Source organism: Melospiza melodia, chromosome 2 (genome assembly GCF_035770615.1).
Source record: "Melospiza melodia melodia isolate bMelMel2 chromosome 2, bMelMel2.pri, whole genome shotgun sequence".
NCBI lineage: Eukaryota > Metazoa > Chordata > Aves > Passeriformes > Passerellidae > Melospiza > Melospiza melodia.
The window spans coordinates 64,492,696-64,514,125 of record NC_086195.1 but is presented as its reverse complement, the minus strand read 5'-3'; the positions used below and the strand labels follow the sequence as shown (position 1 = coordinate 64,514,125).

The following is a 21,430-nucleotide window of genomic DNA, read 5'->3' as shown; positions in this document are numbered from 1 at the left end:
TCAAGGGATTGGCACTTCCCTAAACAATGACTGTTCTTTTCGGGAAATTAAAATGTCACACCCTTGAAACAAAGACTCTTCTTTGTAATTTTGTTTGTCTAAAATGTGCTAATACAGTTGTTCCTTTGTTAATATGTGTGCTTGATGTAGCAAAGAGTATGTTTTTCTTAGCCTTGCTCTAAGAAAGAACTGATGAAGAGTAAGAATGAGAAGAAGAAGCAACTTGTTCTTCTGTTCTTTTCTCTTTGCTTTGCCTCCTGCCTTCCCTTCCTTCACCTCTCTCCCATTCTTTCCTGGGATTTTGATCCTTCGTTCTGCCTTCTAGGCATCCCCTCTGCTCCTCGTGACCTCAGCTACGAAATCGTGGGCTCCAACGTGCTGCTGACCTGGCGCCTCCCCAAGGACCTGGGCGGCCGCAAGGACGTTTTCTTCAACGTGATCTGCAAGGTGTGCCCGGCGGGCTCGGCGGGGCCGTGCGTGCGCTGCGGGGACAGCGTGCACTTCGAGCCGCGCCAGGTGGGGCTGACCGAGAGCCGCGTGCAGGTCTCCAACCTCCTGGCCCGTGTGCACTACACCTTCGAGATCCAGGCCGTCAACCTCGTCACTGAGCTCAGCTCAGAAGCACCCCACTTCGCCACCATCAATGTCAGCACCAGCCAGTCAGGTGAGAAGACCCCTGCATCCGAGTCCCAAAGCTTCTACTTCTCTCATTCTCATTTGATTTGCTTTTATCTGTTGAATCCTGGACTTTTGTCTTTTTACTTGTGTCATGTGCCTTTTTTTATCCTGCCCTGCTAGTTGCATAGTTTCACTTTTGCCCTTCTCATTCCTGTCTTACCTAAATGGGCTTTCCACTCTTGCTTCTTGGCAGAAAAACTCCAGTTTAGCAGCTGGTGTGATTTTTGGGGAAGAAGCTGCCCTGGAGAAGATTCCAATGGGAGATGTAGCCCTGTGGGTCAGACGAAGCACATTGTTTCATTGTGCAAGAGAGGGGATGCTACCAGGGCTTGATGAGGATTTTGTGAACGCCATTTTTCCAGAGAAGCTATTAATTTTCTCTATCCCCTACGCTTCTCCATTTCATCATCCTATTTTCCTCTTAATAAGAAACAATTTTTTTTCTCTTTGCATGATAGAAATATTAAAATGTGTTATGCAGTTATATTCAAAAATGTCGTGATCCTTGTAACTAGAAACTAAATGGTGGAGATGACTAAACTAACATACTAATGGGTTGTGTGGGCAGTCAGAGGAGTTCTGTTTCCTGTAAATATAATTTACAAGGACTGGAGCTGGAGAGAGACACATACATCCAGGCATAGAGTTCTGCTAAATGTCAGCATTAAGAGACTGGGCATATGTTGTTCTTCACAAGCATGTATAAGCTAATATGGAGAGGAATTACACACAGCTTGTTTAAGAGGATATAATAAGGAGTAATGTGATGAAGAGGAGAAGGAGGGGGAACATTTTGAACTGAGTGACAGAAAATGTCTGCAAACATTTAGAGTTGTGTAAATGTTAAACTGAAACAAATCCCGTATGAGATTCCAGAGTGTAGTGTGGAAACCCCTGCAAAACAAGGTTTTGGCAAAGCTCCAGAGAAGTGCTGTGAAACCAGATGTAGCATCATGGGCTTAGTTAAATCACGTCTTTTCATTTCTGTTTCTATTATATGGAAAGAAAGGGAATATATATATACCCCCCAACTAATTTCCTGCTGTTAATAGATGCCAGAGGGTTGATCTGTTTGTTCCCTTTGAAATGTTACCTGACAGACATCAAGTAGCAAAGCACCTCTAGGATCTCCGGTCCCCTTAAGAGGCTGGCTGCAAGTGGGTGATCAGTTTTTATTTACAGTAAAATGTGGCTGGGTAATTTGTATGGTAATTCCAGGCAGTTCCTTTGGCTTCTCCTGGAGAAAGGTGGGTGTTCTGTTAACGTCCTACAGAATTCTCTTTCTTCATGTTTCTCATCTCAGCCTTCTTTATCTATATCAGAGATAACTTAATTGAGCAGCTGCTTCCTCCTCCTTCCCGGAATCACCCAGTCTACCCTCTTCTTCTGTTTCTGTTTGATTTTTCTGACCACTCCTCTTCCAAGTGTCTCACAGTGTCTTACAGTGTCTGGGTGTCTTGAGTATGTTGGGTACTCCTCTCTAAGATGCCTCTCTTGTGCAGTAAAGCTGTTTCAGGGGACAACAACTTCCTTAAACATCAGTGTGTACTGAGTGGCTTCTTTTTGTGTTGGGTCACAGTTTTTTCTTTCCTTGCTTTTCCTTGAGATCATTAGGAGTGAGCTTGAGATGAGCTGCCCTCGATTTGTACTGACAGCTCATACTAACAAGGCCCTGCTTCCTCCATCACGTGGCCTGTCTCATCCATACCCCCTCCTTTTGATCCCTTCAGCAGCTTTTCACTTTATCATTGCTTGTTGATGTTGTGTTATTGTAACAATTATTATTATTTCTGTTATTATTATTATACAAGCAGAGATAGAACTTTGAGGATTTTACATGCTGAGAGAAAAAGGGTACAGGAAAACATGAAAGGTATCAAAAAAAAAATCAAGAAGCAAAAAGAAAAAGGTACAGTGTCAGGATAAAGGGCCATAGCAAAATTTTTTCTCTCCACTGAATCAAAGATGACCCAAAAAAAGACCCTCCAGTCCTGGCAGTTTCTGAAGATTTTGCTTACTCATACATCAGTCTGAGTTCTCTCTCGTCTTGAAAATTGCTGGTCCAAAAAATACTCCTGCCCCTTTTTTTAGAGGTATCTTAGGCAATGTTCTGTGTGGAAGCAGTCCTACTTTTTCTTCTTCTCATGATACCTATTCACTCTTCAACTTTGTCTCCAAAACACTGTTCCTCTAAGAGTTTGCTCACAGTCTTCTGGCCCTTCTTCAGAGCATGATAGGATCCCTTGGTTACAGAATGACGTTTTTTCTGTGCAGACTGATTATGATGTTCCTACTCTTCAGTGACCATGTGCCTGAAATCAGAATTAGAAGGGCTGTCAGTGAAAAACCTCCTTTACTGTAAGACTTAACCTGAAACATGAGAGCTGTTTGGATACCAGTAATGAAACCTGTTTGGATAGTAATAGTGTGAAATGCAAATATGATATGCTAATCACCGGAAGAACTGTGAAGAGATGAGACAAGAGAAGGGAATTGCTTTCAGCTCAGGTTTGAAGTGCTGAGGGTGAATACCTAAATAAATGTCAGGAAGTATAGAGAGACGTTGGAAGGCATTTCCAGATATCAGGAACCACATGATGAAAGGCAATTATGTAATTCTAATGAAGTTATACTTTATCACAGGTGTGAACCTGACACACAAAAATGCAAAGAACTTAAACTCCTACCATATTATCACAAAAAATAAAACAGACTAATCTTTTATTCAGTATTTTAACATTTTCAAGTGTACTTATCAGGGTAAACAAATATCTCTTCTCATGTCTAAGGACAGAAGTCAGGTTTTCATTTAAAGGACTGTGAAAAAACTTATTCTATGCACAGCTGTAACTACCTGTAACTACCACTTTTTCCCTGCAAATTTCACTGAAGCATGTAGTAATGTCTGTTGCCAGAGAAATGCTACTGAAATTATTCGTTCAGGCAGTTCTTACATTCCTAGAAAGAAGAGGAAAAAAGAAAGGCAGCAGAGATTTAAATGTTGGAACAAATCAATGCAGACTTTTAAAAGCAAGTGTATTGGGGTTTTTAGCTGAGTCCACACATTCTGAGAGCTAGTAGAGGTATGTGAATAGAAAGGTTATTTGACCAGGTTGCCTTGTACCTGTGAAAATATATGTAGCAGCCTTCTGCATCAGTGGAAATCAGAGCAGTGGGACCTGGCTATACCAAAAATCTGTAGCGCTGCAGAAATGAGTGCTAGACAGTCTGAAGGCTTGTGTAAGAGGATGAATGGGGACAAGGACACTTTTGGGTAGTGTCAGGAAGTTTAAGAGGACGTGACAGAAGATTTTCACATGAAATGGTGTGGGAAGGGGAAAGGAATTAAATGCCAAGTATGATTATGAGATTGTGAAGAGAAATGATGAATTGCTTGAAGATGTTTGCTTTTCCAGAGAGAGCCAAAAGAGTACAGTAGACTTAGTTGGCAAAATCAGGGACAAAGGCAAGGCATTTTCTAGTTCAGAGTGAGAGAGAAATAGGAAGAGAGCTGACAAAAAGAAATAAGAAGAGAGCTGACAAAAGCTACATGCTGTTGTGTTTTGCCAAGATAAAGCCAGCAGGTACAGCAAGTGGAGTGTGAGTGTTCATTGTCCTCTGAATGAAATGTGTCGTTTTTCAAATGCGCTGTTTGTTTATTTATGATCTAACTGCCAACCTGGAGCACTCTCCAAAGTTCCCAAAGAATTCAGCCTTTTGTTTTCTGTTCAGATAGGAAGAGCAAAAATAGTTTTTTAAGTTTTAATTTTTCCCTTAGTGACATTAATGACATTTTTCAATTTACCCATCTTTAATAGATTTGCCCAGCTATGACTGGGAATTAATAATGGTTTCTATGGTCACTCCACAAAAAGGAACTATTCCAGTTTCTCTCTCTACTATGCTCAGTCTCTGCAGCATGAGCAGAGAACGAAAGGGCTTGTTTTCAAAATGCAGATTTCACTTACTGTTCAAATGAAGTCAGAAATCTTTCGAGCAAGTAGAAATATAAAATACAAAGTAAGACATGGCACCTTGTGTCATGAAGGCTATTTTCCTTTTTATTAAGCATGAATGGAATGCATATACAAAAACTAATAATAAGAGAGGGAAGGGAAGTTAAAATAACTGACTGATTTGCCCTTTTAAAGCACTCTTCATCCATAGGGAGCAAAAGTACAAGGTTATGACAGAAGACAATCCAAGATACTTTTAAAGGATTTTGGGTATTTAGAGAAAGGACCAGAACTGAATTGAAATGTGTGGAAAAATGTAGGGCCTTTTCAAAATAAGGATAAGATAATAAACACATCAAGAAGGGAATTTCCATGCTGCATTCAGACTGATCTTCCTAGAAGATGAAGTCTGGGAAACTGGACAAAGCTATAAACAAAGATAGGGTCTTCATGTCATCTGCTTGGAATATGAGAAGAATAGGATACCTGAAGAGGTAACAAAAGTGAAATATCTATAAGAGACTGTAGAGACATGTTAGTGAACATTAGAGGCCTAGCTGAGGTTGATCAAACCATATGACTTCAGAAGATTGTGGGGCAAGATGGAAGGGGAAGAAAATACATAAATAACACAGATGTAACACACAGGTCTTGGCAGGATTTAGTTTAAATGCTGGTGGAGTGATGACCCATGAGCCAGGTGTCTGATCTCCTCTTGTACTCCACGGGTATCCAGTCAGTACTGCTAAATGAGGGACTCCTCAGAATCAGAAAATGGTTAAGCGTGGAAGATACCTCTGGAGAACATACTCTCCAACCTGTCTGTTCATCAGGGTCATCTCAAGCAAATTGCCCCTGACCACACCCAGAACACCTTTGAATATTGCCAAGGTTGGAGACTCAACAACCCCTTTGGATGAAGGTGGGGCTTAGCTGCCTGCATATCCCTGTATCCTCTGTCCTTCCCTTACTGAGGAGAGGAGTGACATCTCTTTTCCACTAGGCCTCAGGCACCTCTCACAGTCACAAAGATGATTCTAAGATTATCAAGAGTGCTCTCGAAATAATATCAGCCCAAAGGATGCATCCCATCAGGGTCCATGGAATGCAGTAGTTTGCCTAAATATTCAGTCACCTGATCTGGCATGAGGAAGATCTTCCCAGCTGCAGACTTCCCCAAGGTCTGCACAACCTGGTGTTCCTAAAGGCAAGACTTGCTGGTAAAGACTGATCACCAGGACCCTGCACCACCCAGCAGCTGGTCCACATTTGCCCTCTTTCTTCAACCAGCTCTGCACTTAAAGAGAAACCCTTCTTGCTTTTGACATAGAGAGCCAGATGTGATTCCAGGTGGGCTCTGGCTTTCCTAGCCACGTGTCTACGTGTTTGGACAGTGCCTCTATGTTCCTCTCAGGCTACCTGTCTGTGCTTCCACCCTCCGTGTACTTCCTTTCTGTGTCTGAGTTTAGGTAGGAGCTCCTTGTTCAAACATGCAGGCCTGTTGGCATTTTTTGCCTGAATTTGTGCTTGTTGGAATGGAGTGCTTTTGCACCTGGAAGAGGTGATCCTTGCACATGAACTAGTTTTTTTGAGCCACTGTTCCCTCCAGGGCATTATCCCATGGGACTCCTCCAGGCAGAACCACAAGGGGTCACATTGGCTCTAAGTATCTTCATGGAATGTAATATGGGCTGAATGTCACATGCCAGAAATGCTCATGGTCTGCTGAGAATGGCACTTGGCTGTTCTCTGCAGAAGTGGGGATTGTCGTGTGTTGTTAGATGAGTCTGCACTTCCTTCACATTCCTAACTTACCTGTCTGTTGATTGAGATAGATTTTTAGTCTTGCAGGCACGTGTCTTCTGCCAGGAAAAAATTTGTCCTGCAACTGACAGCCCACAAAATATAGAAGAGTTGGAGTTGTACTTAACTATGGGAGTTGTACTTAACTGGTGTTTGGATTTCTTTGCAGCTTAGCTGGGTTTATGTGGGCAAGAATTTTCCATACATTTGCTATTATTTAAATTGCATACAATGACAACTGCTTTTTCAATCTTAATTAAAGATCTGATCTCATAGCATATTTTTGCTTAGAATAGAATAGAATAGAATAGAATAGAATAGAATAGAATAGAATAGAATAGAATAGAATAGAATAGAATAGAATAGAATAGAATAGAATAGTTGGAAATGAACCTGTAGTGGTCATCTAGTCCAACTGTCCAGATTGGATTGAATCAGGCACTGTGATTTCAGCTGCCATTAGACAGGGACCTAACATATCTATGTCTATAAACCTCATGTAAAAAGAAAAGAATAAAACTGACAAATCAATATAGACCTGGACACATTTGTGTATACAAAAGAAAGTTTTGAAAGCAAAGTACTGTTATAAACATTTTTAAAAGTTGTCATGGAAACAAGGGAAAATACTCACCCAGCACTTTTGTGGAATTTTGAATGTCTATAGACATAAAATCTTGAACTTTATATTTCCTAATGTATTAACACTCAGAGAATAACCTCTGACCGGAAATATGTACTTACACCACCAACAATTATGTTTGCCTTGCACATCACCTTAGCATTGATATTCAAACCATGTTAGTAGGAAACTTTCAAAAGAGAAATCTTGCTATCTCTTTTCATTCAAGAGATGGAAGAGCTCCCTGGTCAGTGTTTCATAATTTTTAGGTCCTTAAAAGAGAGGCACACATGTATCAAAATCTAAACTATGTCTCAGAGAGGCAGATTAAAGACAATCTGCCTTTCAGTGATTCATAGCTGGTTTTATTTCTGAGAGGTTTTAATGGCTTTTGCTCTAAATAGTGTCTGCTTATTAGGTGCAAATCGCTTAAATTACTATTTTTAATACAACAGACTGCAGTTTCCTGGTTGCCTCCTCCCTGCCACCATCTCATCACCCTAAGTGATGGACATATCTGGATAATAGGAACTTTCTAGAATGCTGTGGCAAATGGTCAAGAGATACACTTGAGTGATGTTTTTGTTATTTCTTTGTTGACTAATTCTTCCAGGTAGGGGGAAAATTTGGGATCGGGGAGAAATGAGAAGCAAGAGAAGAATAACTTTTAGAGCTGGGCAGGAGAGGAATTGTGGGGAGATTTAACTCTGATCATTCTGTAAAATCTTAGAAGGAAGTAGACTGTTCCCTGGCAATGTAGCTCTGCATTTAGGTTTGCACCTCTCCTGAGTGTTTGCTTTGTGTCTCAGTGGAAGAAAGTTAAACTTTAGGAACATTAAATGTAGCAGAATCTGTCTTGGTCAAATGTTAGCTGACCAGTTACCTCCTGACATTTCAATACAGTATTATTCATTTGCATTTTAAATGCTACATATGGTCTTGGTTAATTGTCGCTCTCTTCCATTCTTGTCACAACATTCTCATTGGCAGGTGAGGTTGTTGTGTAATCTTGTTTGAAGGATGAGCAATGGTAAAAAGTAAAAGGAGTAACAAGGAGTGAAAGTATTTTATTGCTTAGACTCTTACTTTGTTTCATTTACATTTTTAAATTAGTTCCCACTTGCCTGAGCTGTTTGAAGCCCATCTGAAATATGCTTTTCAGAATAATTTTATCTTGTTATTAAAAACAATCCTTTTATCTTTTTCACGATTAATGAGGGAAGAAAATTATATTCTGCAGGTTTTGATCATTTGCCAAATGTCTCTGCTTCATTCTTCACATCAAGGAAGTTTATGTCTATTTTCTAAAACCAGTGGAGTTTAGTGGCAACTTTTCATTGCATGCTTTTTCTGGAGAATTTAAATGTTGCTGAAAATGTTGCATCCATTAGGAAAATGAGGATACCCTAGCTGCCTACCTGTAGGTTTCTTGGCAATGTGACGTTTTCTTTGCAGAGAGAAAGCAAAACTTGAGAAGAGCTTTGTGGAAAAAGAGCTGGATCCTCTGAAATTGTCCTGAAAGTTTTGCTTGGAAATCTCTTCCCAGGATGAAACTCATACACTCTTAGCTTTTGTATGAACCTAGAGGGTGTGCATGTGTGTGCAGCTGGGTTCATGGATGATTTTGGTAGAAGTGGATTTCCATTCTTTAGATTTTCCATTTATATATATGAAACATATACATATACATGTTTCATATACAAGGCCTCCATTACTCTGGTAGCCTATACTTGATTTTTTTCCCCCAGGAAAAGAATTACAGTCTGGGGGAGGAGCAGAAGAGAAGTAATGTGCTCTGCATTTGTTTTGACCACTGTTGTATTCTTTGTATTCTTAAGGTAGTGGCATGGAGCACCTTCTCATCTTGCACATATAAATTGCACATTTGAAGATCAGAATTATATTCCAGCTAATATATAGATAATTTCTTAACTCCTGTGCTGTGTGATCAGTTGGATGTAGATTTCTTCACTTCCTTTCAGTCTTGAGTTGTCAATGACTGTATCCCCCAGCGGAGTAATATTGTGCCTGGATTTCTTCTGGTTATTTTACAAAGTATTTCATAATGCAAATTAAGGAAAATTAAGGGAAGAGCTGGCCTAAGTTAATAACTCATCCTAAGGACTGTTCAAATACAGCTCATTTTTAAGCTTATCCCTTTGCAATCTCTCCTTTTTGTCTTTTATTCCAGTCCCCTCTGCTGTGCCTATGATGCATCAGGTGAGTCGTACTACCAACAGCATCACACTGTCGTGGCCTCAGCCAGACCAGCCCAATGGGGTCATCCTGGATTACCAGCTACGCTACTTTGACAAGGTGAGCAAAAAGGGACACTGAGCACTTTCTGTCTGGGTGATGCACCCCTGCATCAGAATGAGCAAGGTGGGAAAAAAAAAGTTTCAGTTATGAGGAAGGAACAAACTAGCAATACCAGAAGTTTGTGATATACATGTCTTCTGGCATCGGTCCATCTGCATTTCCCAACTTGGAAACATCTAGGGACAAGACAGATTTTAAGGAAAAAGAAGATGCTTGTTTAAGCTTAAAAGCTGCAGCTAACATTAAGTTTAGTATCAGCTGACACTGATAACAGTGGAAGGAGCTAAAGTTTCTAAATATATTTACTGGAATTGAATTCACTGCAAATCTGTCATTCATTTATGAAGAGAAATCCTGTGTCCTCATTTATGCCTGGACAGACATCTCTAAGAAATTTTATGAGAAGAAATGCCCTCTTTCATTGGCTAAGTGGCAAATACCTCTTTGTGTGCTGGAATTACAGGGTGGCAAATACAAATTTATCCTCCATTCTCATGTCTTGTCACTCCTAATCCATCTGACTTGAGGGGAAGAGATATGTGGGGCTGTTCAGAGAAACTCCCATTCCATATTACTGGTCTTTCACAGAAATACTTCTGCAGGATTTTGCAGGGCTACTATTTTTTAGTGGCAAAAAGAACTGCTATTTGTGATGATGTGTATAGCAGCTTCCTGGATACAGCTTCACATGTGTTCTTGCTCTGAATTCTCCTGGGGGAGTACACGAGTTTGGAGTTTATAGAAAGTGAACCATAGGACAAAGTTTTGTCTTTCATTTTTGTTTAGATTGAGAGTCTTTAGCAGAGCTTTGTGGGAAGCCCAGGCCTGGGGGAATGAAAAGCAGCAGTGAGGAATGAGTAGTGTGAGAGGAAGTAAGGTCTGGAATAGCAGCTGTTGTTGGGAGGCTCTGTAAAGGTTCAAAGAATATTGGGTTGACATGGAAACTGTCATGCCTTGATGAGGAGAGTGAGCAGTGTAGGCAGAAGTTTCACATTCCTTTTTGGTCATTGACATTCACAGGCAGAAGATGAGGATAATTCCTTGACCTTAACTAGTGAGACCAACATGGCCACGATATCAAGTCTGAGCCCAGGGAAGATCTATGCCTTCCAAGTGCGCGCTAGGACAGCAGTCGGCTACGGCCCTTACAGTGGGAAGATGTATTTCCAGACTTTAACAGGAGGTAAGTACTGCCTTTTTGTGCCATTTCAGGTCTGCACATGATCACCTTCCACTTGCCTGTGTCCCTGGAGTGTATTATCCCCTGGAGGACTGCTACCAGACACTCCTACTCAACTTGTATTTCTGTTTATAATAATTTGGATATGTAGATTTGTTCACTCAGAGGAGCTTCATGTTGTCAGAGGGTATTGTTTATGCTACTGCCATACTCCCCAGCCCTGCTCTTTGTTGCCTCTGTGCTTCTGACCAGCAGGTGCAGTGTGCCAGTAAAAATCTCTTTAGGGAGATGTGGCAGTACATAGCACTATATACTGCTGTAGTTTGGCCCTCAGCTGTCATGGGGACATCTTACAGCTGAAAACTCTGAGAATGTCTAAAAGACAGGTGGGACAGAGGACACAAAGGTAGATTGGACACAGGTATATGTGCAGGAGCTTGCCTTCCAGCAGGATCACCATCCTTTTGGTATGGATCAAAGGTATTGGCAAGCTACATTAATAGAGGACAGTGAGATACAGCCCAGGTGTAGAGCTAACCTGTTCTTTAGTGGCTTGTCAGCTGTCAGTGGACCAGGGGAGAGAAAGGAAGTGGATTTAGAGGGAACACTGGCTTTTCAGATGTAGGAAAGAAGGTGCTGGAGAAGCACAGTGACTGGGGAGCAAAGGGCTGGTAGGGCTGGAATTATGGGAGAGATCTCGGTGAGCAGAAGGGAAGCTGCACAGTTCCTGTCCTCTGCATCCGTGTGTGTGTGTCTTCCTTGGCAGGGGAGCGCTCGGAGATGGTGCAGGACCGACTGCCGCTGATCGTGGGCTCAGCGCTCGGGGGTCTGGCCTTCTTGGTAATTGCTGCCATTGCCATCCTTGCCATCATCTTCAAGAGGTGAATTCCTTGACCTGCTCATGTGCACTTCAGACAGTGGAACTTCCTTATCCCTGCAACATAACCCCGTCCCAAGGGAAACAGCCTGATCTGCATTTATCCAGATGCCCTTGAGATGCCATTCTCTAATTAAGGAAAGATCCTGCCCCATTACTCCTATCTGACGAGCCTCTCCTTTGGTAAACCACTCATGTACTTAGCTGATATTTGGCTAGTTAGCAATATGAACATAAGGAAAGCATTTCAAAGCTGTTACTCAGAAGGTACTTAAATGCATCACTGTGAAGGAGGGACTGTAAATTGCAATTTAGGCAAGCAAGTGGAGAATGAAACAATGTAGTGGAGAAGGACTGGTGGAATAAGTATGCATATCCAGTTATTTAGAAGGTGATAAATACCCTTTCACCAAGGACCAAAACACAAGGGCTCATTTGCTGAAGAATAAAATCTATTCAACCCCATGGAACACTAGCTCATAAAATGCAGGTTAAAGAAAGCAAATACCACTTTCCATTTTGAAAAGAATAAAGGGCATATAAAAGATTGTCGAGATAATCTGTTACAGAAAAAAAAAAGAAAAAGGACAGAAATTTTAAAGAGAAAAAGGTGAGGGTTGCTATTTTTATAGAGGTACAAAAGTAAACAATGGGGGTTTTGTTATTTGAAGAAAAGAAACAGTCATTACCCGCTCCTTGAATTTACTGAGGTTTGAACTTAATCCCCTAGATTGTCAGTAATGGATTTCTGTGTCTTTGCTCTACTGTGCCTCTTCACAAGAGGGACTTTTTAGCTTTTTCTGCTGACCTAAAAAAAAAATATATAAACTACTTAACTTTAGAAAGTGAAGTCTAGTTTTAATGATTTCTTTTTTGTTCTATTCTCTTTTCTACATTTGTTTTCTCCTCTTTTGTATATTCTCTTTTAATATTTTTCTTTCTGGAAAGAAAAGAATTATCACATATTGTTATATTTTAAATGTTGCTTCCTTTTGTTACTTTGAACTGTTAAAAATACAATTTCTTGTTCCAGCTGGAAATGTGATATTATGTGCACAACTCAATAAAGCATATATTTTTCTAAAAAAATAAACAAAACCCAGAATCAGTTAATATTACCAAAACTGTGTTGGGGAAAGACATTAATGGCATTTGTAAATATACATATGAGGAAACATAAAAAATACATTCATTTATACTTAAAGAATTATGTACAGTTAATAGACAGCTTTTCAGAAGAAGTGGAGATACTGAATTTCTATTTTAAATTTGTCCTTGATAAGAAAATTTGAAGATGCAGAAAATGAAGAACACCAGATGAAATGAGTAGTTCCTTAAAAGGTTGAACATATCTAGAGTCAAATGCTAAGACTTTAACTTGTTTTTGTAAATTGTTGGTACACGTTTTTCAGGCAATATGCACTGTGAAACGTCTATTTTGGCTAATTGTTTTGTTGGCTTTTTATATGGAAAACAATTAATTTGTTAGATAATCTATAAAAAACATTATTGTAGACCTGACTTTCAGGTTCAACAACAGAATTAGAGCTCTTAGGTATAGGCTCCCAGCAAAGCTGATTTCTTTGCACAAGAGAAAAAATTTTGACGTTAAAGCTGTCTGTGGATTTGAAAGCAGAATTTAAAGAGATAAGTCTGACAAGTAAGAATAATACAGTTAGCTGTTAGAATGTCAGAATTACTTATGTTCATAAAGAAAAGTAACATAATGTTTCATGATACTTTGCCTTCAAATGCTAATTGAATCAGCAGCTAAAAGGTCTCATGCTGAAACAGCAAAACATGAGTTGACACAAATCCATGCAGACAGCAGGGATACTGCAGGATACTGTAGGGTTTGATTTACAGTCTGGTCTAATTAATAGGATGATTGGAAACTAGCATGAAACATACTTTTTTTTTTTAAATGAACACTGCTTGGAACAAAGGAAGTAGCTTGAAAATGGCAAATAGATTTAGTGCAAACAAAGAATAGAATGAAACTTCTAAAATAATTAGATTTTGTGGGAAATAAATGATTGAATCATACACAATCAGAAGGAGAATGAAATCTGATAAATGCCTGTGCTGAGAAGGATCTGTGCTTACTGGAAATTAGATGCATATATGCAATAAACGTACAATAATAAAGACCATACCTGTTTTGACCTGCACATGCAAAAGTCACATCAAGGAACAGATTTCCATCTGTTTGGGTCTGTGTGGTTTGTTTGGGTACCATACTTATGAATAGAATGGCCAAAGTAAATGCTGTTAAACAAAGCCAGGAGGAAAAATAATTGGGGGAGATCTATACATAGAGTAAATGGCTCTTAGAATGTTTTTGAAGAACTTAAAAGGCATCACAGAAGAAGGCATACATTATAATTGAGAAGAATAATTTGTTGTAATTAAATTAAATTAAAATGCAAATTTAGCCTGAATAGCAATAAAACTTCCAAGGCAGTAAAGTTAAACTGTAATATTCTTTTTCAGGGTAGTGTTGAAAGCCCTATCATTTGTCATTTCTAATGTGGGGGTGCCAACAGTGGTGTAAAAGCCACCACATAGAAAGCAAGCATGCACTGGTTACCAGGAGATGGGCAGGATCTTAATATCCGTCTTCTACCCCTAATTTGAAGGATTCTCTGAGCCTTGCACTGAGAAGCCTACCCCAGCATCTGATGAGAGACTCTTGTGTGTGTTTTGACTTTCCTTTCCTTTGTGTCCTGCAGTAAAAGGCGAGAGACCCCATACACAGACCGCCTGCAGCAGTATATCGGTGCACGAGGTAAGTGTGTTTGAGCAACAGATGGCAAGGGCCTGTCTCTTTCTAGGACTCATTAGTACCTGTGTGTCTCAGGGTTTGATCCTGGTTATGTTTTGGGCTGTTTCCCCCACTGCAGGACTTGGAGTGAAGTACTACATTGATCCTTCAACCTATGAAGATCCCAATGAAGCCATTCGAGAATTTGCCAAGGAGATTGATGTGTCCCTCATCAAGATTGAGGAGGTCATTGGATCAGGTAGTGTGAGAATCTGCAGAGTGTTTGAAGTGCCTTCTTGTTCACCTTGAGTCCTGGCACAGTACTGGCCTGAAGTGGACCCATGGATCCATGGTACATCAAGTGTCTCAGGATATCTAAACCTTCATTTTTACCAAAGTTCATTTTAACCTACTAACTCTTAGATGCTGGCTCGAAGCCAAATTGAAAACACCCTTTGAAGACTCAAAACTCCTCATTTGAACACCAAAGATGTAGTGGCCTCCAACCTTCACCAAAAATTTTGACTTAATCTAAAGAGCCCCATAACCTCATTTGTATGCATTGCCCAAGTCATCCACAGTAGAATGCTTTAGTACATCTGACTAAAATCCATTGCTGTGTTTCCTTACTTGAGGTATGTTTCTTCCCTCCCTGACAGGAGAGTTTGGAGAGGTGTGCTTTGGGCGCCTGAAACATCCAGGGAAGCGTGAATACATGGTAGCTATTAAGACCTTGAAGTCAGGTTACACAGAGGAGCAGCGGCGGGAGTTCCTGAGCGAGGCCAGCATCATGGGGCAGTTTGAGCATCCCAATGTCATCCACCTGGAGGGGGTGGTCACCAAGAGCCGACCAGTCATGATTGTCACAGAGTTCATGGAGAACGGATCGCTGGATTCCTTCCTCAGGGTACCACAGAGTCTCCCACAACCACTAACCTCGTCATCTTGCTGTGTGCCAGTCTCAGACCTGATAATTTTGCCTGTCCTTCTTCACTCCTGTCTAAGTCCTCAGTTGCCCTCTTCAGGTGCAATAGAAATTATAGCAAATAGCCACAGTAAGTGGTTTCAGAACAACATGGTGAAAATACTCCAAGGGCTCAACAACCATATAAAATTTCAGTATTTCAGACTTCTTCAATAATTAATGTTAACAGTGCCAAATCTTTGTACACACCCTTTCAGTTGCTTATGTACATGTTCCAAATTTTTCCTTTGTAATAACATTTTTCAGACTTTATTTCACAGAATATTTTCTAGTTTTAACATTGTGATGAAGTAATGAAACTTGCAGTTATTTTTGGATTTCAAGTTTTCTAGTAATGAAACACAAATATGGACAATCAATGTAGTATAGCTGCTTCAGTTCTCCTTTTTATTGATTCATGTGTTCATTCAGCCAGAAATGCTTTGGCAGGTACAATTTGAATAGCACATTGAGTAGAGCTGCATAGAGACCATTGTAAAGATCTTAGTACAAGCAGATTTGTCTGCACACATTCATTTAGCCATCTTAGTGAGGTTAGGTGTAGGATGCTAAAGGGGAATGTGGCCCAAAGAGGAGGTTTGTCTTCAGGAGAAGTTCGTTCACCAATGTCTGATTTTATTTGAGGTTCATTGCTTTAAGCCCACCCTCCTTTGTTATGTGTTGTCCTTGAACCTGCAGATTTGGGCTGAAATTAAGATTGTGTGTTCTCTAATTTCATACATCCACATTGTTACCTTGCTCTTTGTTACTCTCCCCTGTTGGCTTGATGTTCTGTGGCCATGAGAGCCTGTGTTTGCCTCGTGCCTTGCAGCAGAAGGAAGGGCAGTTCAGTGTGCTGCAGCTGGTGGGAATGCTGCGGGGGATTGCAGCCGGCATGCGCTACCTGTCAGACATGAACTACGTGCATCGTGACCTGGCAGCACGAAACATCCTGGTCAACAGTAACCTGGTGTGCAAGGTGTCAGACTTCGGGTTGTCCCGCTTCCTGGAGGATGATGCTTCCAATCCCACCTACACGGGGGGTCTGGTGAGTCACTGCTGTGGTGGGAGTTGTGTAGTGCTCACAGAATTTTTCCTGTGTTCCTCCTTGGTTTGGTGTACCCTCTTAATTCTGTCTTAAGACCATAGAGAAGCATGGAGTAGAGCCTTCTGTCTTGTGGGCTATTTGTTTTAAAGCAGTAAAAATGGAAAATAACTGAGTACCTGAGCTACTCTGCCATGTAAAGTCTCGGTGCTGTTCTTTGTGGCCTGATGGTGAATAGGTCAAACCTCACAGCCTGATGTAGCTATTATCTTCCCCCTTTCATTAGCTTTTTATAGGAAGGATAAAGGACCGAAGGAGAGATTACAATCCCATACTGCCACTCTTTGAAGAAAGAGTTGGGCTTTTTCCTACAGAAAAGATAAATGACCTAAGTGTATTTATGGGCTTACAACCAACCATCAAATGAGCTTATTGCCTATGAAGTTGTGACACCTGTCACACATACTACAAAAAGTGTGGGAGTATAGCAGGTGGATTGAAAAAGAAGGGGATGAAGAATTCAGTCACTGAAAAGTGGAACAATTTTTAGATCTGTGCATTTTGAAGACCCAGCACCTGAATGGTATTTAATCTTACAGGTCATACCTGCAGTTAGAGAGGTCAAGATGGAAAGGGAAATGAGTTAATGCTAGCTACTCAGTGTATCTGTCCCTAAGTGCTGCAGTTTGGCATTATTTAAACGGTTTTAGATTTCCAAATGATTGTGACTCAGGAGGATTCTGCTGTATGCCACTTTCAAATGCTGTGAAGTAAAGCTGTGAAAGTATAAAATCATGGGATTTGTAGCATCATGGAGACACGATTCTCTCTTTTCATTTACACTTGTCAGCAAAACAAGGTGGAAACCTTGAACATTGTATGAATTAAAACCAGCAATGTTTCCAAGACCAAATCAATGGAACTGTCACTCCGTGCTCCAGGCTGTGTTGTGCTGCTAACATCTGATTGTTTCAGTGATGTTGTTTTCACAAGCAGTCCTTATCTCAATACATTCTGGTTGCTTTCTGTCTGCTTGCCAGGGCTGCAAAATCCCCATCCGCTGGACTGCCCCTGAAGCCATCCAGTACCGCAAGTTCACCTCCTCCAGTGATGTCTGGAGCTATGGCATTGTCATGTGGGAGGTGATGTCCTACGGTGAGAGGCCTTACTGGGATATGTCCAATCAGGATGTAAGTTTTGGAAGTGGTGAGGATTTACTTCTGCCTGCCTGTGCTGTATCAGTTCAAGCAGAAGAAAGGCACACACACCGAATTATTGAAGCTCTTTTGTTTTTTATTTTCCCAGTTGTGATAAAGCTTTGTTCTTCTTTTCCTGCAGGTAATTAATGCCATTGATCAGGACTATCGCTTGCCACCACCCCCAGACTGTCCAACTGTTTTGCACCTGCTGATGCTTGACTGCTGGCAGAAGGAGAGGGTCCAGAGACCCAAATTTGAGCAAATAGTCAGTGCCCTGGATAAAATGATTCGCAAGCCATCGGCCCTCAAAGCCGTTGGCACTGGGACCAGCAGGTGAGATGGGGATTTAATGCAAAATAACAGGACTTGTCTCTCAGTAGGCATCATGAGGAAAGGAAAGCCAGAAATCAGGCTATATCATTTTTTCCTAACCCAGTCATTTGAGATTGGGAACAAACAGGAAGTGGAAAAAAAGAGAGGAAGCAGGTTGGAAGAACTGTATATCCTGATTCAGTTAACGGGGAGCTCTGAGTGCTGAATATGACAGGAGAAAAATCTCCATGAGTTGCACTGAGATTGAGTGACTGAGGGATCATAGGGAATGAAGGGAGGGACACATCTGGGTGCAGCAGCACGAGATATTCTGCGATCACACCATATTATGTGAGCACAAGAGATGATGAAGGAAAAGAAGACCTTAGCCTAAGGAGGGAAGGAAGTCTCTACGTGGGAATAATTAGAACTGCAGCTTACATCCCATATTTTCCCAACTGCATTTTGCGGTCTGATGGAACAAGAGGCAGGAGGTCAGCAAAGAAGAAGTCTCTGGAGGGATAAATGGTGCCAAGGTTAGTTGGCTGCTGGGCTGATGACGAAATTACATCCTGCTGGCCTGGAGGGGTTTTCCCTGTGGTTATAAATCTTGTATCAGTGGAATGCACTCCACAGCTGGGGAAGGGGAAAAGTATCTAGTGATGCCCAGTTTACTAAAAGCAGCACCTAAAGAGTGTTAAAGCTCTGGGTCAAGTTCAGATGATGAGGAAAAGAGCAAATACCATATGTAAACAGTAATCTCTTCAGCCTTTTAGTGCAAGTCTTTTATCTGATAGGTGTTGGAGCTGAAATAACGCACTCATTGTGTCATAGGTCACTATCTGACCAAAAGAGAACATTTAGGAGAGAGAGACCTAGTCACAAAAGTGAAAAGGTATATAAGGTCTCTTTCAGAAACCTCCTCACTGCAGTTCATTGCCCAGCTAATAGGTCTAGACCAAGAAAATGTGGAAGGATCTTGGGCAACAGGAAGAGAATGTGTCTGAGAAAATACAGGCAATGGGAAGGGAGAATCAATTTCTTGGGTTGGTTGATTGTTTTCAGGCAGAAAAAGGGACACTGGAAGTCTAAAAACAGCGCATCAAGGTGGGACTTCAGGAACCAGGGCATGAAGAACAAATATTGTTCTTTCATTCTGTCCTCTTTGGAGGCTGCATTCTCTCCCTCTCATCATTCTTATTTTACTAGTGTGCTCAGCTGATGCTGATAACTTGGGTTTTAGAACCTGCCTCTTTTGCAGACCATCTCAGCCTCTCCTGAGCAACTGTCCTCCAGATTTCCCTTCCCTTAGCAATGCCCACGAGTGGTTGGATGCTATCAAGATGGGTCGCTACAAGGAGAATTTTGACCAGGCCGGTCTGGCTACATTTGATGTCATATCACGCATGACTCTCGAGTAAGTAACAGAGCAGGGAACAGCAGATACCAGACACTAAGTTTTCCATGCAGAAAGTGAAAGCCGTCTGAGAAATTTGCTATATGGAAAATACATACACATGGAAAAGGAGAGGGAAGCCAAAGCAAAGTAGCTACTGTTGCTTGCATATTACTAGGGTCTCTGGACGGCACCCATGCTGTGATACACTTGTAACCTGTATCTGTAAGTAGCAATTCTGATCCAATGTGCATCAGAAAATGTATTGTCAGTGTTGCAGAGAGCCTGTTTATATCAGTGTTCATGACAGCTAGCACTGATACTAACAACCACTTTTAAGCAGATGTGTAGAACCAGCCACACCATATACTGTGTTGAAGTGTTATGTAAAAAACAGGATCCAGGAAAACAAACATTCTTGGAATCACAGAATGGTTTGGGTTGGAAGGGACTTTTAAAGATCCTCTAGTCCAACACCCCTGCCATAAGCAGGGACACATTTAACTAGATGATGTTACTGACAGCACTGTCAAACCTGACCTTGAATGTTTACAGGGATGAGACATCCACAACTTCTCCTGGCAACCTGTTTCTGTGTCCCACCACCCTTCCTTATTTCCAGTCTAAACCTGCTCTCTTTCAACGGTTTCAAACCTCTGCCCCTTCTCCTGTCACTACAGCACCTAGTAAGAAGTCATTGTCCATCTTTCTTGTAAGACCCCTTTATATATTGATTGAGAAAGTTCTTTCTGGAGCCTTCTCTTCTGACTGAACAACTCCAGCTCTCTTTTTTTCTGTACGAGATCAGCCTTCTGATTCTTTTTTGTGGCCCAGTTTCACTGCTTCCTTTTGTACCTACCAAGTTCTGCCAACACCCCCTCCACCCACACACATTTTTCAAGCAAAAGCAGAAACCTCGTCAGCTGTTTCTCAGTCACAGATAGACACACGCACATATCCATCCACATTTATTTGCATCTACAGCAAAATAGACTGAGACTGTTCAGAACAAGCAGTTCATTTTAACAACTTCTGTGTCCTCTGTTCCTTTGCAGAGATATCCAGCGTATTGGAATCACCCTCGTTGGTCACCAGAAGAAGATTCTAAACAGCATCCAGCTCATGCGAGTCCATTTGAATCAACTTGAACCAGTTGAAGTGTGATGTTTACATCATCCTCATTCCACTACTCTCAAACTCTGGAAAGGTCCTGGGGGAATTCAGAGCGATTTTCAATGTAAGGAAAAGATGTCAGTATGCTACTTGAAGACTTAATGCACCCAGAGAGTGCACACCACGTGTCCTGTTCCATGAACAAAAACCAAGCCTTGCTGTGATTTGAAAGCAGAACTGAATGACTGGTGACAATTACGTGTGGCTGATGTCATACATTGGGAATGGGTTTGGGGAGGGAAAGTTGTAATAACAGAGGGTGGAGATGAAATAATGGCTTGGACAGATCACAAGCACCTATTGCCTATTGTCTGCCAACGAAAGGTATCTGACAACTTTACAAAGTCATCCGCAGGCTTTATTTATGGCTGAGAGCCCAGCAAAGCTGCAAAGACATAATAAAGGCAACAAAAAATTAGCTTTTCTTTTCAGAAGAATGCCATTGTGGTGTGAAAGATTATTCCTCAGATGGAGATGAGCATCAGGCTATCACTTGGTGTGCCAGCTCAGTTCGGAACTGAAGTTCCAGCTAATGCACAGCATGTGGTAAGCAAAAACAGATGTCACCTGGTACTCAGGTTCAGAGTAAAGAATCGAAATTCAATGCTATTTCGTGTGCAGTTCTTGGGTATGCTCCATGATGGGAATTGCTAATCTTTTGTGCTGACGTGAGGAACAGTCCCATCTCTATTTATGGGACTGCAAGAGAATAAACAATGATACCTAGAATCCATCCTGCAAGACCTGCAAGTGAAGGGGGAAACAAACAGGTTCTGGTTCTCACAAGCCCATTCTTGTGAGGAAAGGCATAACCTGTGATATATGGAAATCCTGAGTACCCAGATCTTGGGTTTTGCTTTCTTCTGAACCCCATACAATGAAAAACAGAATGACAAAAATCTGAAACTCTTTGGTGCTGAAAAATACTTCCTCTTTTTCTCACCCTAGCCATTAGGGACAGTTTGATTTCTTTTTTTTTTTTTTTTAAGAAAATGCAGACATGCAGTAGTCAACTTCAAAAAGACAGTTGGAATGAGTGAGGTGAAACTCTTTCCAAGGTTTTGTCAAGAGTGATCAGGGAATAGTACCAGTTCCGTAAGTCATTTCAGTCCTTAAAAAAGGGCTAACAGTGTTCTTGGATT

The 21,430-nt window shown here is 41.1% G+C and overlaps 1 protein-coding gene across 3 annotated transcripts in view; it reads left to right on the top strand.

Moving 5' to 3' along the window:
• The window catches only part of EPHB6 (EPH receptor B6), a 66,816-nt gene extending 45,919 nt beyond the window's left edge, over nucleotides 1–20,897 (top strand). For all 3 annotated transcript variants that reach the window (XM_063148585.1, XM_063148584.1, XM_063148586.1), the window contains exons 6-17: nucleotides 326–664; nucleotides 9,251–9,375; nucleotides 10,399–10,561; nucleotides 11,325–11,439; nucleotides 14,168–14,223; nucleotides 14,339–14,458; nucleotides 14,859–15,106; nucleotides 15,996–16,211; nucleotides 17,249–17,398; nucleotides 17,547–17,740; nucleotides 18,981–19,136; nucleotides 20,171–20,897. In XM_063148585.1, coding sequence (XP_063004655.1) covers nucleotides 326–664; nucleotides 9,251–9,375; nucleotides 10,399–10,561; nucleotides 11,325–11,439; nucleotides 14,168–14,223; nucleotides 14,339–14,458; nucleotides 14,859–15,106; nucleotides 15,996–16,211; nucleotides 17,249–17,398; nucleotides 17,547–17,740; nucleotides 18,981–19,136; nucleotides 20,171–20,279 — 1,991 coding nt within the window. In that variant the 3' untranslated portion in view covers nucleotides 20,280–20,897. The remainder of the gene's footprint in view (nucleotides 1–325; nucleotides 665–9,250; nucleotides 9,376–10,398; nucleotides 10,562–11,324; nucleotides 11,440–14,167; nucleotides 14,224–14,338; nucleotides 14,459–14,858; nucleotides 15,107–15,995; nucleotides 16,212–17,248; nucleotides 17,399–17,546; nucleotides 17,741–18,980; nucleotides 19,137–20,170) is intronic.
• The last annotated feature ends 533 nt before the right edge of the window (nucleotides 20,898–21,430 follow it).